This window comes from Podarcis bocagei, assembly GCF_964188305.1.
Source record: "Podarcis bocagei genome assembly, chromosome: 1".
In the NCBI taxonomy this organism is placed as follows: Eukaryota; Metazoa; Chordata; class Lepidosauria; order Squamata; family Lacertidae; genus Podarcis; species Podarcis bocagei.
The window spans coordinates 82,275,208-82,291,598 of NC_138125.1; the positions used below are offsets into that span (position 1 = coordinate 82,275,208).

A 16,391-nucleotide genomic window follows, 5' to 3' on the forward strand; every position below is an offset into this window, starting at 1 on the left:
GTGCAGCCTCATATACTCATCTGTGAAATGGCTTTCCTCACAGAGTTGCTCTGAGGATGAACACAATAAATATAATGCACAAAGGATGATAAGGAGGGGGAACTGGCGAGATCCTGGTTCCCCCTCTACACCTTTGTGCAGGAGGGGATGCAACCATTCACAGCGTCAATTATTTCAGCTGCTGTACCAGTATTAATGGGTGAGAATCCTGACTGAGCTGTAAGGCAGTATTGTTATCACTATTACTGCTAGTTCTCTATGAAAAAGCTTAACATTCTACTTTTCAAGTTCAGAATATTCCTACAGTTTTCGAGTAGTGAACCCTCTACAAAAGAACTGATGTTTTGTTTTGTTTTATAGCTAGGACATGAAATAAACATTTTATTCCTGATTTATTTATTTATTTCAAAACACGTTTCTCAGCTGAAGATATGGAATATACAAAATACTTTTTATGTGAGTTATTGCAACAAACATGTTCCATGAAATAATTCTGGATCAGGAACACAAGTAGCTTTTTTACACAAATACATATATATATTTAATATATATTGGATCCTACTTTATGAAGAATGACACCGTTAATTGTATACTAGTTGTCAGAATGCCGACGTGCATTTAGATATGTATTCCTTGGGCTCAAAGAGTAGGGCAAGTGTGAGCTGCGCTTTGTCTTCCTCACAAGAGGGGCTTATGGCATATGCCTTCATCAGAGGACAGAACTTCAGTCTTGAATGGTAATCAGTTTCTGAATATTTTAAATGGTCCTTTAGCTCTGGTATTTGTAAAAAAAATGCAGTTAAACAGCTGGTGGTTAACTGTTAAAACGTGGAGGAACATGATATAGAAATATCAGTAGAAAAATCATTTTCTGTACAAGGGATGAATTCAGCAGACGTCCACAATCAGAGGTGTTGTGTAGTCGGAGTGTCTGATTCCAAAAGTGACAACTGGAGCACAAGATTTGAGAATTGATACCTAGAAGCAGAAGGAGTGTAAAATATATTAGGTGAAACAGGCTAGGCTTCTGCTAACAGATTCTTCATTTTGTTCTTTGATCTCTGTGTTCTGCTTAACAGAACAGGCTGCTTCCTGCTGGTTTACTGAGTAAGAAGCATTTTAAATGGAATGTTAAGTGGAACTATTAAGTACAGATAATTAATAATTGCAGAGCACAACTGGGGCAGTGTTTCATGAAATACTGCTGGAGGAGCTAGATGAATATCCTGGGCATTGAGGACCCTTGGAGATAAACAGTAATTTCAACATCTTGTTTCTTCTGGTCTGAGTAACTTCATATGCAATTAAGTAGCACCATGGTTGATTCTGGAAATGGAGTGTGTACAGTTTCAAGATCCAGCAGCACACACTTGCTAACAAAATTTCATGCGATTTTCATGTTCACCAGTTCACAAAACCCCCAAACTCCTTTGCGCACACCTGTAGTAGTCTCAGGGGCGTACAAAGTGGGGGGCGGAGGGGGCAGATCATCCCGGGTTCCACCCGGGGGGGGGGCGGGTTTGACAAGATGGCCCCTGCCTCCCCCCAGCTGTAGAGCAGCCGAGGGCGCACACAGTAAGGGTGCTGCTCGCGCAGCGTCCGTATGGGCTGCCACGCTCTCGTGTCATCCAGACAGGTGTCCGTATGGGCTGCCTCTTACACGGCGACCGTATGGGCTGCCATGCATGCGCATTCTGTAGGGATGCCGCTGCGTGAGAGCAGCAGCCCGTACGGACTGCGCATGTGCGGCATCCTGTATGGTCGCCGCACATGCGCAGTCCGTACAGATGTTGCGCATCCGTCACTGGGCAATTCGCCCTGCCCCTCGGTGTCCCGCCCCGGGTGCCAGAGAAGCTTCCTCCGCCACTGAGTAGTCTCACTATGTTCCCAACCTGTCAAACCATGTGTTTGGCAGCAGAAGAGACTGGTTTGTTAAACTATAGTTTGCATTACATCCAAGCCAGGAAATTGGTCTAAACACACCATGTAAACCAGGATTGCAAACCACTGGTTGTTCTCGGTTTACAATCCTGGCTTGTAGAGAGCTTTAAAGCTATACTTTAGACATCATGGCAAACTGTCATTCAACAATACAGAAAGTTTCTCTGACAGCCAGCTGCATAAGGAGAGGAGGGACTGCTCCAACTCATTGCTTGCTCCTGAGCCAACAAACCATGGTTTCTTGAAGCAGAAATGTGATGTCCCAATCAGACCCATGCGACAAATGGACCAATCTAGATAAAGAATATCACTAGTAATTATTTGCATGGGCCAGAACAAGTTGATGGTTTGGTAATTACGTCTAACAAAAATGAACAGGGTTGCTAAGCTACCTATGACCAGCTTCTAACTTCTGTTTCTGTAATATTAGGACAAACATTTCCCTCTCCTCACATCCCACAATTTCAGGCTCTGTTGCCAGGAAAGGAGAATATCCGTACATGGGAGTAATAATTGCTGAAAACAATTAAGAATGAAAGGAAGCTGCTTCTCACCTTTCCTACATTATAGTCTGCAGGCCCAGGTGTTTTCCCAGCTCTTAGACCCTTGCTTCGACCGCCCATAGAATACTTGGGCGCTCTCTTTTTGTAGATATCTGTATCGGGCTTATGATATGCAGCAGGACCAGGGGTCTGTAAGAGAAGGAACGGGATTCCCATAGATAAAGTAATAATACAATCCATATCTCCTAATTTCCCAGGAAAATTGAGCAGCTCCCTGTGTTACACCAAAATACATTGAATATAGTTTCTACCGTGGCAACACTTTACTTCTCTCACTAATTATCTTCCGCTCCCCAATGATTTATCAGTGCAGTTGTAAAATAAAAAAGCAAATATGAAAATAGGACCTGTCATTGAGTTGCTTTTTTATTTTTATTTTTAAGGATACGTGAAAATTAGAGTAAAAGATGTTGCACAACTGGAGCTAAAAAGTAGGGGTAAAACAAGATTAAAGGCGTTGCAAAAAGTTTGGTAAAATGACCATGGCAAGAGCGAACAGTGCATCACAGCCAGATTTCTATCTGCTCCTGAATGAATAATTTTAGCATTCAGACCCCCATGAAAGAGCATAAATTGGCTCTTTGGCACTAGCAACCAGCAGTATGCATTAAATCAAGATTAAAACAAATCTCAGAAAAATGGACCAGAGCAGGCACAACTTTGACTATTGGTAACCAACAGAGAAACAAGGCATGAAATGAACCAGCAGTCTACCTTATGCAAGTCTTCATCAAAACGCCCAAGCTTACTCCTCCCTGTCATGGAGTAAGAAGGGCCGGCGGAGGTGGCCACTGTGTGCGGTCCAAGGACCTCAGGCATCGTGTAAGCGCTGGGACCTGAAAGAGGAACATGGGGACCATTGGGAGGAGCACCAGAGACTTCCAGCAGAGCCAGAGGAAGAGGGAGTTAATGGCTGGGATCCAAAGAGCTACTTCAGGTTGGCCTAAGTGCTCAGGAATACCACCTAGGAAACTTTTGACCATTTTCCTTCGAAGAGGAACCATTGGTCTGCCAGATGTTGCTGAACTACAGCTCCCATCATCGCTGGCCTTTGGCCATGCTGGGGTTGATGGGAGCTGTAGTTCAGCTACCTCTGGAGGGCCAAAGGTTCCCCACACCTGTCTTAGAACATCGAACCATCGCAATACAGTATCTCAGAAATTGCTTTTCAGCACCTCCTCCATTTCAAAAGAGTTTTCTTAATTTTATTTTCCTCCAGAGGCCATGTGCACATTCTCTCCAGCGCTCAAGTTCACAGGTCAAAACATAAAAAGCTATTTCCCACTTCCACCAAGTCTATCCTCTAACTGCAAAGGCTAGGCACTCTTCTTTTCATGATTTGTGAATGGTGATATCTTAGCAAGCTAATAATACCGGGTTAGCATGATGCCAGCCACCCACAGCCTTACCACCATGAGAGAAGACCTTTCTGAATGGCAGAAGCATAATAGTACACCCCTAGGCTTAAACATGCACATGTAAGTCCTGCTGAACTTGCTCTCAAGTAAACATGTATAGACCTGAGCTAATGCGCTGTGTTTCATCATTGATAGATTTCTTAAGACAACCTATGTTTGATGCCTTCCAACAACAGCAGCAAAGCAAAAAACAAAACCATAAGGGATAAGCCTTACCTGGTGTGGCGTCTACTTTGTAACCACGAGTCCTGAATGACATAGAATGTGCAGGAGCATTTTGATAAATTATTTTCCGTGACTTCTCTGGTGAGTAAGAGGCTAGGTAGATGGGAAGGCAATGGATGCAATTAGATTAAAGCTCATCTTTCACCATGCCCAAATGACTGCTATGTCCTAAAGCCTCTGAAGGGCTGTCTACAGTTTTGTTAATTAAAAAGTTAACATTCTGCGTGCAGGGAGGGTAAATCCCTCATCACATTTTGACTAAGGCATGTGAATTAAAATGCAGGATGAATGTACATTTTGCATGATTTATTCTGATTGCAAATGAGACCGCGGTTGGATGAATATAAAACAGCAGATACAGAAGGAATAGAATGTAGTGTGGGAAGCAGGGATGCTATTGGGAGTTGCAGAGACAACAGGTGTTTTCTAGATCTCCTGTTCTTAACTTTAATTCTATGGCACTCGGGCCTTCTTCACCGTGTGGTGCTTGTAAGACCCCAGCCACTCACCATCTTAGTTTCTCCATATAAATTACCTTATGCATATACATACCCACTGCCTTGTTTTCGGGAGAAGAAAAGGCTAAGGAGGAAACACCACACAAATCCTGAGTGGAGTCCCTAAGATGGTTGGACGGCGTCTTGTATGCCTCCTTCTGGCAATTCCTGCAGCCAAGCTGGTGCCAAACGCATTGCTCTGCTTTCCTTTGGACCACATCACTGAGGCTGAGAGGGGGTGGGTCTTGTTTTCTGGGCAGCTCAGGACCTCCACACACACTGCCCAGGCTTGTACCCCAGGGAGGTCACTGTGGTGCTGCTAATGCAGCAAAAACAGCACAGGAGGCAGTAGTTACGAGTTACCGGTCTCTGCAGCCACAGCAGGCGCTGTGATTCTCTGGCAGTTTGACTTCACCCCCTGAGGAGCATTCCATTGTCTCTCTAGACAGAAGGATGCCAAAAAAGTGTGTGTTTTGTGCAAATTTGTGCCACAGAACTGTCCCTGGTACAAAGGGTGTATGCACCGGTGGACGAAAAAGTATCTATGTCCCTACGAGGTGGCAGGAAACTGGGTGTCCCTTCTGTGGCCAATGAGGTGAAGTGACTGCCTCAGGTGGCTGAATTTGCCAGGGCAGCAGAACCTAATGCTGATATCCCCCCCCCCCCCCATTTTGGATATAGATTTTCTCTCACCCCTTCTTCCCAGGCAGGGCAGGGGCACCATTTTGGGGCCTGGCTCAGATGCCAAAATGTTGTGAGCCGGCCCTGGGAGGGTGCAGAGGCATGCAGGGAGAGGAGAGGGAGAAGTTCTGTTGCGCAAGTGGAAATCCTTAGGCTAGTTGAACTAGTTGAGCCACAATGACCACCAGCCCCAGCAAGCAGGGCCAAGTGACTAGAGACAATGCAATATATGGAGGGTCAATATATGGTCCCCACTCCTGCACTAGTGGAAGAACTTCTTTGGATTCTGCCCAAAGCAGCTTACCCAAAATTGACATGGCACAATATAAAAAATACAACCAAGAAACAAGACAAAATGCAGCCTAAACTGAGAAATAAGACAAAATTCAACCTAAAGCCAACAGTAGCATACGAGATATGCCTGATGTTGTGGCAAGATTCAGGGACACTTTTGACAAACATCCAGATGCAGCCTTTGACAGAGCTTTTTTATTCTCTAAAAATAATCAGGCACATTGAAACGTAACAAACAGTTGGATTACTATAAAAGATGCAGGAGGAAATGATTAACGATAGGACCCACAAAGGGGAGGAGGGAGGTCCAGGAGATTCTATGGAACCTTATGATGTATGTTGGATATCTGATTGTAAAACTTTAAATTGAAAAACCAAATAAATAAATTTACGAAAAAGAAAAAAGAAACTGAACAAACAGAATCAGTCCAGTCTCTGTCTGAGCAAGCAACTCATATGGATTATTTAATCTGAGGATGACACCGCATGTTTTTCAACGTAGCCATAAGAAATCATTCCAAAGGCCAGTTTTGGAACGATGCACCCAAACTCTACCTTAGTCTTGGGTTAGCAGATGCCGTCAACATATACCTTGGATGGGTGACTATTACTCACCAGGACCTGGGGTAACCTCCTTTTTCACTCTGAATCGACCACCCATTGTATAAGACGGAGCTGATTGCCTTCCTCTGTTTGTCATATAGCCCTGCACATCATAAGGACCCGGAACTCTGTCTTTGCTGGATGGGGGCTTTGCGCCATACATACTGTAGGCAGGGGCTTTCCTTTTGGTAGGGATGTGCGAGATATAACCTGAAAAAGGACAGACACAGAGCTCAGGAGTAAGGCGTTGCCTCCGACTGGTTGCAGTTCTCCAGTATCTCAAAGACAAAGGACATTCCTGGCCCTGCTTCCTTAGATCATTTAGTCCGAGACGCGAGGGATCGAACCTGGGAAGATATGCTCTCCTATGATGATGCAGCTGATCTCAGTCATTTCTAGTTGTGGGGCACCAGGGCAGCTGAGAGGGACAGGGTACAGAGGGGACTGGTGTCTCCGGCCAAGAGCCAGCAGGGGACCCAAGCTCTAAGAGTTTTCAAGTTTCTACATGCCCCCAAAGGGAAAATATGTACCGGAATATGGAGCTCCCCCACCCCTGATCAATTTCTGTGAGGTGGGCCAGCCTGGCAGACTGCTCCTGCTGTCCAGCCCCCCCTTTTTTATCAACTTTTTAAACCCCACTATACTTCTGTTTGCTTACCTGTTGCTCCCGGTATGTTGTACTTGGGCCCAGGGCTGGAATACTGGGCCATGACTGGTCCTCGTGGACGATGGGGCCTCCATGTGCCCACCCAACCTCCATTACTCATGATGGCAATCTATTCGAAAGCCTAAGAAATGAAGAACACAGAGCGAATTTGTGTAAAGGTTAGGTTGGATACATCCTCCTGGGGGGAAACTTGGGGTAACTCTATTGTACCCTGCACTGAGCTGGCAGGATCTATAGCTAGCTATTAACACGACTGTTACCAATTCAGTAGAGTCTCATTGTATTATCTGGGTTGTATTGGAGATAGAAGTACGAAGAATGGAAGAATTAGGCCTCTCCTGCATAAGAAGTGCCTACTGGATCATGCCAGCTGCTGATCTGGTCCAGCACCCTGTTCTCACAGTGGCCACCATTTATTGTGGGAAGGGGCACTTCATGCATCCAAGATCTTTTGTAGCTTCCACATGGCATAGTTGTCGTCATCAAAATACCAGGCTGTGTTTCTCCCTCTGTTTAATCTGGATTTACCTTTCCTGGGAGAAACCCAGTAAATAAATAAATAGAAAACCTTGTGTTGCTGATTACCAGTTTGCACTATCTAAGTGATCCGTTTACAGTATTAAACCCCTGCCCAGAATCAGCCACCGACTTCCAAACGAGTCAGGTAACTAACTACCCAGCACATGAAACAGAGGAAAAAATGAATATAAACTAAAACAATTCTTAAATGGCCACTGAGTGCTAATTCACCTTCTTTTGCCCTTGGAGATTTAACTGATGTGGGCAACAGTGTTTTCTGCAGGATATTTCCTTGCTGTCTGTCAACAGGGCTGTGGACAGTTTAAGGAGAAGATGGAATTCTGAACAGGCAGAACCCATCTCCGTTTGCAGGGATTTATCCTCCCCTTCATGTGAAGAACCTTCATGAAATTGCCATAGAAACAGACAATTGCCCTTCATAGTACTTCTGTGTGTTCTAGAACACCAGGTATGACTCTTAAGAAAGCCTGGGCTGTGTGTGTGTGTCATGAGGAGAATTAGAGTCAAATCCCATAGTCTGTGGAAGATCCTTGGCTGGATCTCCAAATATATTTTTCTTTTGCTAAAAGAACCGGGGATTTTGACTGGCACACTGCATAGGAGAAGGAAGGGAATTAATTTGCTCCTCTCCCATGCCAGCTACTCTAAGCAAGTTGTCTCTAATGATGCAGCCAGCCTTGTAAGTTAAAATTTCGGGTATGAAAATCTCTGAGAATGAATAGAATATCTGAAAATAGTGCACATTGAAAATACACCATCCTAATACAGGCATACCTGTCAGGGAGCCATAAATCAGCAATGAATCACACAGAGTATGTAGCGTTTACTCTTTATTTGAAGAAGCAAGGCCTGCTCAAGAGAGCCAGGCCTAATGAGCACAGCAACTCTTCTCAGTAGGTCTTGCCCCTATGAGGCAGTTGTGGAGGCTGAAGGTCCCTGCCTTCCCACAGCTGTCTGAATCTCATCCTCCCCCCGGGTCCTTCCCAAGCAATCTGAAACTATGCTGGCATGCCTGTCTATGCTCCTCTGTCTTCAGACCTCTTCTGGTCCTGGGAGACTGTGGGGAGGAGAGCTTGTTGCAGCAGGAGAGGGAGACACCTGTGTTTCTTCACCAGCCTGACTCATCTCTGCCTCTTGGCCTCCCTCCTCTCCTGCTTCAGATTCTGATTTTGGACTTCCCTCTACCACAGCCTCTTCCTGAACAATAAACCATGTTACCTCTTCAGCTTCCGACACCCACTGGCAGAGGAAGGGGGTGGTGACATCGTCCCTCCGCCCCCGGGACACTCACTGTGGGCAGCACCCCCTGGGATGCTTGCCCCGCCCCCAAAGATGGGTAGCCCCGCCCCTAGGTGCACAGCACGTGCGCCGCTCTGGGTGCCAGAGCAGCTAGCTCCGCCTCTGCCAACACCTCCTCCTCCCAGTCTGCTCCCTCTTCTCCCTCTGACACTCATCATCATCCCACCACCAATCCCCTGGCTCTGAGCCTTCTTCCCTTGGGGATTCCCCAACTGGTGCCTCCCACCATTCCCGTGTCCAGCCAGTCTGCGACAATACCTCAGAGATCTTGTGGGTTCAGTTCTAGACCACAGCAATAAAGCGAATATCACAATAAAGCAAGCCACACATATTTTGTTTTTGTTTCCCACTTTCAGTGGGGCCCCAGAACTCACGAGCAATTATGCCCCACGCAAAGTGAACATGATGGCATTGTTGACAAGCTTGCCTTTGGTTCCAGCAACTGCCTGTTGACCTGAAACCAGCCATGTTAGGATATTGGTTCCCCTTCATAATACTGATGGCTTTTGTTTCGTTTCAGGTTCACATGTAGTCATCAAGCCAAAATCACTGTCTCTGTCATTAGATTGCCCTACAGCTGCTCTGGATACATTGGAACATTGGATATGTGTCCAGGGCAGCTCTTTATCAGCTCTATCTGGTACGCAGGCTGAGACACTACCTGCCCACGGACTGTCTCACCAAGAGTGATGCATGCTCTAGTTATCTCTCGCTTGGACTACTGCAATGTGCTCTATGTGGGGCTACCTTTGAAGGTGACCCGGAAACTACAACTAATCCAGAATGCGGCAGCTAGACTGGTGACTGGGAGCGGCCGCCAAGACCACATAACACCGGCCTTGAAAGACCTACACTGGCTCCCAGTACGTTTCTGAGCACAATTCAGTGTGTTGGTGCTGGCCTTTAAAGCCCTAAACAGCCTCGGTCCAGTATACCTGAAGGAGCGTTTCCACCCCCATCATTCAGCCCGGACACTGAGGTCCAGCACCGAGGGCCTTCTGGTAGTTCCCTCGCTGCGAGAAGCCAAGTTGCAGGGAACCAGGCAGAGGGCCTTTTTGGTAGTGGCACCCGCCCTATAGAACGCCCTCCCACCAGATGTCAAAGAGAAAAACAACTACCAGACTTTTAGAAGACAGCCTGTTTAGAGAAGCTTTTAATGTTTAATCGACTATTGTATTTTAATATTCTGTTGGAAGCTGCCCAGAGTCACTGGGGAAACCCAGCCACATGGGCGGGGTATAAATAATAAATGATGATGATGATGATGATTGTGGAATGGATTCTATCACAAGTGCTATCATTGATATGCAGAAATAAACTGATTGACTTTCAATCGCCTTCCACCTTTTGGCACAATAGGGAAATTGAGACAGTAGGGATCATTCTGCCCAACAGCTTTCTATCTAACCCCACCCCACTTTGCCACTTTCCCCCATGCTGAGGCACAAACAGAAGGCTTTCACCCCTGCATCCCTTTCCCCCCAGCTGGGGATGCCAACTGGCTGGAAAAAAAGACCTTTGCTGCTCCTGTGCTTTAGAAACACCTTCAGGGTCTGATATTGAGTTACCTTCTGGTCCATCAGACGAGAGTCGAAAAAAAGTTGCTGCTAATATTTATATGAGGCACTGATTTTTGCAGTATTTTTCCATGAGATTATTTTTCTTTCAATGAGATTATTTTTATCATAACTATGTTAATTAAACCTGTAAAATAACTACATTATTTAAACATGTAGAATTTTCACTGTAGTTCTTTTGCAGTTGATTTTCATGCCTTGGTTTTTTTGGCTGCTTCTGCTGTTTGCAAACCAGCATTCATGGGTGGCGGTCAAGACATGCAGGTTCTTCATTATGGGTACATCTGGGAAGCCACAATTGGTCAAATAAAAATAAACAAACATGAAAAAACCTGCACCTGCAGTTGTCACCACAAATGCAATTTCCATGCATGTTCCAAATCATTTCTCAAATTAAATTGAATGTGTTGATTCTGTGTGTTCATGCAGACAATTTCTGTATTTTACAAGGTTTGAACTAAAGTTTACTTTCACGTATTGCAGACTTAAGACAGAGACAAGATGGTGAAGGAACAGTGGTCAGAATTCACCTTTGTTACCTCCCCATGCTCCTGCAACTGGCAGAGTTACCCAGACTCACACCAATTACCGTCTTTTTCCATATTGAATTACTTGTAGTGGATAAGCCGTTCTATTGCCTCAGTTACTTGCAAGATTGAAAGTGAAACTCCTTAAAAGTATTATCAGCCACACAGCACTACATGTTACAGAGACCCAAATTGCTGCTGTAACTGCTGGAAAACACACAGAGATCGTTTGTAATTTACCTGAATGCAACAAGATAAGGAATTTTAATGAAACATGAAGCTTGAATTATTCAGGAATATTATAAAGAGGTTTCTCATTGGTTTTGTACAGCATGATGAATATACTCTAAAGGAAGGATAGGGCTTGATCAGTGAAAGCAGAAAGAGAAAAGGGTGCATCATTCAGTGAGCAGTACTGGGCAACTGCTGCTGGCAGATGGCCTGCAATGTTATTGAAGATTTCCTTCGAATTGTCAGCACAGCTTCAGTATATCAGCCTGAAATTAAAAGGGCAGAAAAAAATTCAGCATAAAGTCCTCTCAACATAGCAATATGGGATAAGTTCACATCTTCGCAGATTACCCTCACCATTGTTGTGTTAGTCTTTTTTATATATATATTTTTCAATTTTTACAATTCAAAATAGACATTTTACAAACTTATTGATATCCAATGACTTCCCCTCTTCTCTTTCCATGGTTCGTTTTACATATCTTCCATTCCTGCATATTTTACTATAACCATTCAAATCAATTTTCCATTTTTACACCATTCAAACATTAATTACACTGTTGAATTTATCTTAACGCTGCCAGCGTTTTTGGGTTTTTGGACCAAAGCTCACAATTTAAAAAAGAACTATTACAAAACAAGGATAAACTCTTGTCGAGAATGTATAACTTTCTATTGCAATGGGAAACAAAAGACGGACTAGTGAAAGCTTCAATGACCCACAGGGCAATGGATATAGGACACAATATGGATTTAAACCTCTGGGAGAAACTCTGGAAAAGAGAATTGAAATTTACTGCATGTTACACATTGAAAGAGAACTATCTGAAAATGATTCATAGGTGCTACCCAACTCCGAGTAGGTTGGCTAAGATGTATAAAGTACGATCAGATATGTGTTGGAAATGTAAAGAAAAGGAGGGGACCATTTTTCACACATGCTGGACATGTAAAAAGGTAAAAGAATATTGGGAAATGATTTATAACAAGTTGAAAAAAATGTTTAAAATTACCTTCCCCAAAAGACCAGAGTCCTTTTTATTAGGAATAACCCAGACAGAAATTCCTAGGTGTCAGAAAATCTTGTTTATGTATGCAACAAGAGCAGCCCATGTTAGCCAAAAAATGGAAAATGAGCGAGGTCCCAGATAAAGAGGATTGGCAACTTAAGATGTTAGAATATGCAGAACTTGCAGGTTTAACACATAGAACAAGAGAGCAAGAAGAACATATGTTTAAAGAAGAGTGGAGAACATTGACTGAGTATACGGAAAATAATTGTACACCACTGTTGTTGTAGTTTTGACCTAGTGCTATTCAAGCACCATGCCTTGTGTCCAGTGGCGGAGCTTCATGCTCCGCCACTGGGGGGCAGAGAGCAGGCGGGGGTGGGGCTGGCCACCTGCGAGGGTGTGGTGCCCAGCGCTGGCGGGGGGGGGGCAGCTGCGATGGCCGGGGCGGTGCGCTCTTCCCTCCACTCCTCTTCCTCCGCCAGTGCTTATGTCTACATGACGGATGCTGGAATGGGCACACACCTGTTCACATGTTCCTTTACAAAAACTTGCTGATATTATATCTAACACAAGTGTGATACCTAGGCTGGCCAGATACAAAAGAGGACAGGCCTCCTGGCTCTTTAATAGTTGTGTAGATGAGGGGATTTCAGCTTGCTTGACAAGCCACACCTGCTGGAGTAAATACCCTCTTGGACCTCTGGCTGCCCATGTTAGATATAATATCAGTGAGCATCTGTGAGCCTAAGCTACCTTGGTGAGTGGTGCCACCTCATAAGCACCACTTTGTCTACCGAGACTGCCTCCACACAGCAATTTATTTCCTTTTCACATTTCCTTGACTGTCGATTTCTGCGTTATAAATGAGCTTTCACAGAACGTAAAAGCCACTTCTGGGAACGTAGCAGAATATAACACAAGTTGAGTGCTCATTTCTGTGTTCATAGAAGTATAGAATTGCAGAGTTGGAAAGGATCCTGAGGGTGTTTCTAGCCCAACCACCTGCAATGCAGGTATCTTTACTTGATGTGGGGCTTGAACCCACAGCCCTGAAATTAAGCGTCTCATGCTCTAGCGACGGAGCAATCCTGTGTATTTACGTCCAGATAAAATCTATTTGCAAATACTGCAGAAATGAGCACTAAACTTGCACTGTGCAACTTGCAGGTGCAACCACAAACCAAAACGTAAGAGAGGACTGAGAGAGGTTGAAGTTGTGGCAAACACAACTTCCAGTTTTCCTACCAGTTTTCCTGTTTTGAGCCTGGCACCAGCTCCTGCCACCACCTAGGATGGCACTGCAGACCACATGGGGCTAGGTTGCACCCAGTCCAGTGGTCCAGGATTTCGCCATTCTCTAGTAGATAGAAAACTTGTTCTAATTTTTAAACATTACTCAAGTCCCTGGAAACCTGTGTGATTCTACGTTCTTTCATGTTCAGTATGTGGACATTAGCATGATTTTTCTTAATTGAATAGCATTTGTGAAAATGTTACGACGACCCGTCAGAGTTAACTGCAAGAAAAGCAAGGACATTTTTTTAAAATAGAAAAAGAAGATTACCGCCAGATCCACCAAAGCCAGTCTGTGGAGCAAAGACAACTCGAATACACTTGCTCTCATTTTAAGTGCACCATTTATCGCATGGACGTCACTTGTGTACTTTGAAAGTTCTTCCTGAAACACCGAATCCGATTTAAAAAGCCCTTTCTGCACAATGTTATTGACAGCAATACAAGAAATCAAACCTAGGTTAAAAGAAAAAGAAGAGCTGAAGAGCAAGTGATTTGAAAATTACATTTTTTACACATATTTTATTTCATGCCTTAGGAGTGTAAAATTAATAACAGCGATGCAGTGGCTTAACAATTAATCCTTCTTCCCAAGGGACCTCTGCAAATTGTAGCTCTGTGCGGGATAGTGGGGTCTCCTAACGACTCTCAGCACCTTTAATAAACTACAGCTCCCAGAATTCTTTAGGGAAAGCTGTGACCGTTTAAAGTGGTATCATAATGCTTGTATGGTGTGAATGTTGAGCCAGTCGCTTTCTCACACACTCTAATCTATCTCATAGGGTTGTCGAGAGGATAAAATGGTGGTTTTTCCTCAAGTTTTAAGGAAGGGACAGGCTTTTCTTAAGGTTCTGTTCATTTTCACTGCCAATCTCTGGTTTTGATCACACTTTTACCTCCATCTTAAAGAGACATAAACAGTATTGGCGATACTTACCAGAGTTGCAGCCACATGGCAGGGAGAGGAGCAGAAAGACAATGGCTGCCTTCATAGCTACAAGGACAAAGGAGTGCTCCCTGGGAATAGTCAAAATGCTCTGTGACTTTCTTCGGAACCTCAGACATGCAGCCGAGGGAAATATATAGGAGCCAGCCAGCAACACTGACTCCTCCCTCAATATGGCATGGCAGTTTACAAGACTTCTTTGGCTGTTTTTGTTTCTAAACAGCATGCAGTCAGAGGGAGAGATTTACTGGACTTTAAAAGACTGAAACCCATTGCTAACATGCAACGTATCATTTTGTTGCTTTGTAACAATTATTGTCTATAGCTAAATGTTTAGAAACCAGGTTCTGCAAGTAAAGCTTTTTTAAAAAAACTTATTTACTGTGGTGAAGAGGATTTATTTCTACACAAGAGTCAGATCAGAGACTTTCTGCTGACGCTATGAAACAGGATCTTGGCCATCGGCTGATTAATGCAACACTATACTTTCCCTTCTAGCTATACTTTATATTTCACATGCAGCTAATTGTGGAAAAATAGTGCCTCAGCACTAGTAAAAGGCTCTCGTGTTGAAGCAGCCGATATTATCAATTTTGTACTGCTCAGGTATGAAGCCTCTGAATTATTCCATTGCAGTACCTCAGGATAAAAATAAAAATAGATGCATTTTAAATAACAACAACAACAACAACAACAACAACAACAACAATTTAAGACAATGCATTCAGCAGCTGGGCAGGATGACCCTCTGTTGTATGATATGATCCCGCAATGGTTCTTATATACTTAGCTCAGGGGTCGGCAAGGCTTACTGGGCATGGGCCGGATCACTCCTGTGGAGATCCTCCGTGGGCTGGACCGGCGCAGCATGACGCCGGAAATTGCGTCTGCGCACGTCCATGGCGCCAGAAATAGCTTCTGCGCATGCCCAGATGCCTAAAATCGTGCCTTCACAGAAGCGATTTCCAGCGTCTGGGCATGTGCAGAAGCGATTTCTGGCGCCGCAGAAGAGAGTCCCTGCACCGTGCTGCGCCAGTTTAGTGCAGCGTGTGGGGACTTGCCAAGTGGACGGCTCGGTTCGGCGGTGGCTCGGGGGCTGGTTAAACAGCCTCCGTGGGCTGCTTCCGGCCCATGGGCTGCAGGTTGGGGACCCCTCATTTGGCTGGTGTTCAAGTCCCTGCTCAATCCAAAAGGCTGACTGGCTATCCTTTAATCAGTTGCTGCAGCTCAGACAAACCTACCTTCCAGGGCCATTGTGAGGGTCAACGGGGAGGAGAACCAAATATGGGACTTTGAGCTGCATGGAAGGAATTAATAAAAAAACCCCCCACTTTTGTTGTGTTCTCTGCAAGCGGAGGCCGAGCAACGCATGCCATCATGTTGAGCACACCACGGGGCACCCACAAACTGGGGCCCATGTTGGTGCCTCTGCCTCAGAGATATTGTGGGTTCAGTTCCAGACCACCACAACAAAGTGAATGTTGTAATAAAGATAGTCACACTTTTTTTTTTGTTTCCCAGTGCATCCAAAAGTCATGTTTACACTATACAGTGGTACCTCTGATTAAGAATTTAATTCATTCCGGAGGTCTGTTCTTAACCTGAAACTGTTCTTAACCTGAGGTACCACTTTAGCTAATGGGGCCTCTTGCTGCCGCTGCACGATTTCTGTTCTCATCCTGAAGTAAAGTTCGTAACCCTAGGTACTATTTCTGGGTTAGCAGAGTCTGTAACCTGAAGCGTATGTAACCCGAGGTACCACTGTACTATTAATCCAGGCCCTCCTGGCTGCAGAGGTGGGAGGGGGAAAAACAGCTCCAGCACCAACCCACTCCTCTACTGTGTCCAGAAAAGGGGCAGTGGTGGTGCAGGGGGGGGGATTTCCTTACCTTGGACGTGGCTGGGCTGCCTGCAGTTGCACCCCCATCCTCATAAGGAGCAATATCTGTGACGTGCAATACAACGAGGCATGCCTGTACTTTGGCAACCACTTAATTGCCTGAGAAAAATTCATTTAAAGATGTTCAGAATAGATAAACTGAACTATGCATCTATGAAAATACCAGAAAACCTTTA

The 16,391-nt window shown here is 44.7% G+C and overlaps 1 protein-coding gene and 2 long non-coding RNA genes across 3 annotated transcripts; 1 reads left to right on the top strand and 2 right to left on the bottom strand.

The window, feature by feature from the left end:
* Nucleotides 1-379: 379 nt before the first annotated feature.
* Nucleotides 380-7,781, bottom strand: CIMAP1A (ciliary microtubule associated protein 1A). The gene is made up of 7 exons (XM_081212654.1): nt 7,640-7,781; nt 6,881-7,010; nt 6,235-6,432; nt 4,139-4,240; nt 3,219-3,340; nt 2,496-2,633; nt 380-978 (listed from the first exon to the last, which is right to left on the bottom strand). The coding sequence occupies exons 2-7, from the start codon at nt 6,987-6,989 to the stop codon at nt 889-891; spliced, it is 759 nt and encodes a 252-aa protein (XP_081068780.1). The 5' UTR covers nt 6,990-7,010; nt 7,640-7,781; the 3' UTR covers nt 380-888.
* Nucleotides 6,949-10,451, top strand: LOC308597172. Its single transcript, XR_014012861.1, has 2 exons — nt 6,949-7,047; nt 9,249-10,451. It is a non-coding gene; the product is annotated as an uncharacterized lncRNA (long non-coding RNA).
* Nucleotides 10,452-11,109: 658 nt separating this feature from the next.
* LOC308597130 lies at nt 11,110-15,350 on the bottom strand. Its single transcript, XR_014012846.1, has 3 exons — nt 15,128-15,350; nt 13,641-13,825; nt 11,110-11,329 (listed from the first exon to the last, which is right to left on the bottom strand). It is a non-coding gene; the product is annotated as an uncharacterized lncRNA (long non-coding RNA).
* Between the last annotated feature and the right edge of the window lie 1,041 nt (nt 15,351-16,391).

What these genes read in the sequence shown, in the direction of transcription:
- CIMAP1A (XM_081212654.1), bottom strand. Translation starts at nt 6,989, where the DNA reads ATGAGTAATGGAGGTTGGGTGGGCACATGGAGGCCCCATCGTCCACGA. An exon ending in GGAGGTTACCCCAGGTCCTG is followed by an intron (nt 4,241 to 6,234) that starts GTGAGTAATAGT and finishes CCATCTACCTAG; the next exon opens with CCTCTTACTCACCAGAGAAG. An exon ending in CAGACTATAATGTAGGAAAG is followed by an intron (nt 979 to 2,495) that starts GTGAGAAGCAGC and finishes TTCTGCTTCTAG; the next exon opens with GTATCAATTCTCAAATCTTG.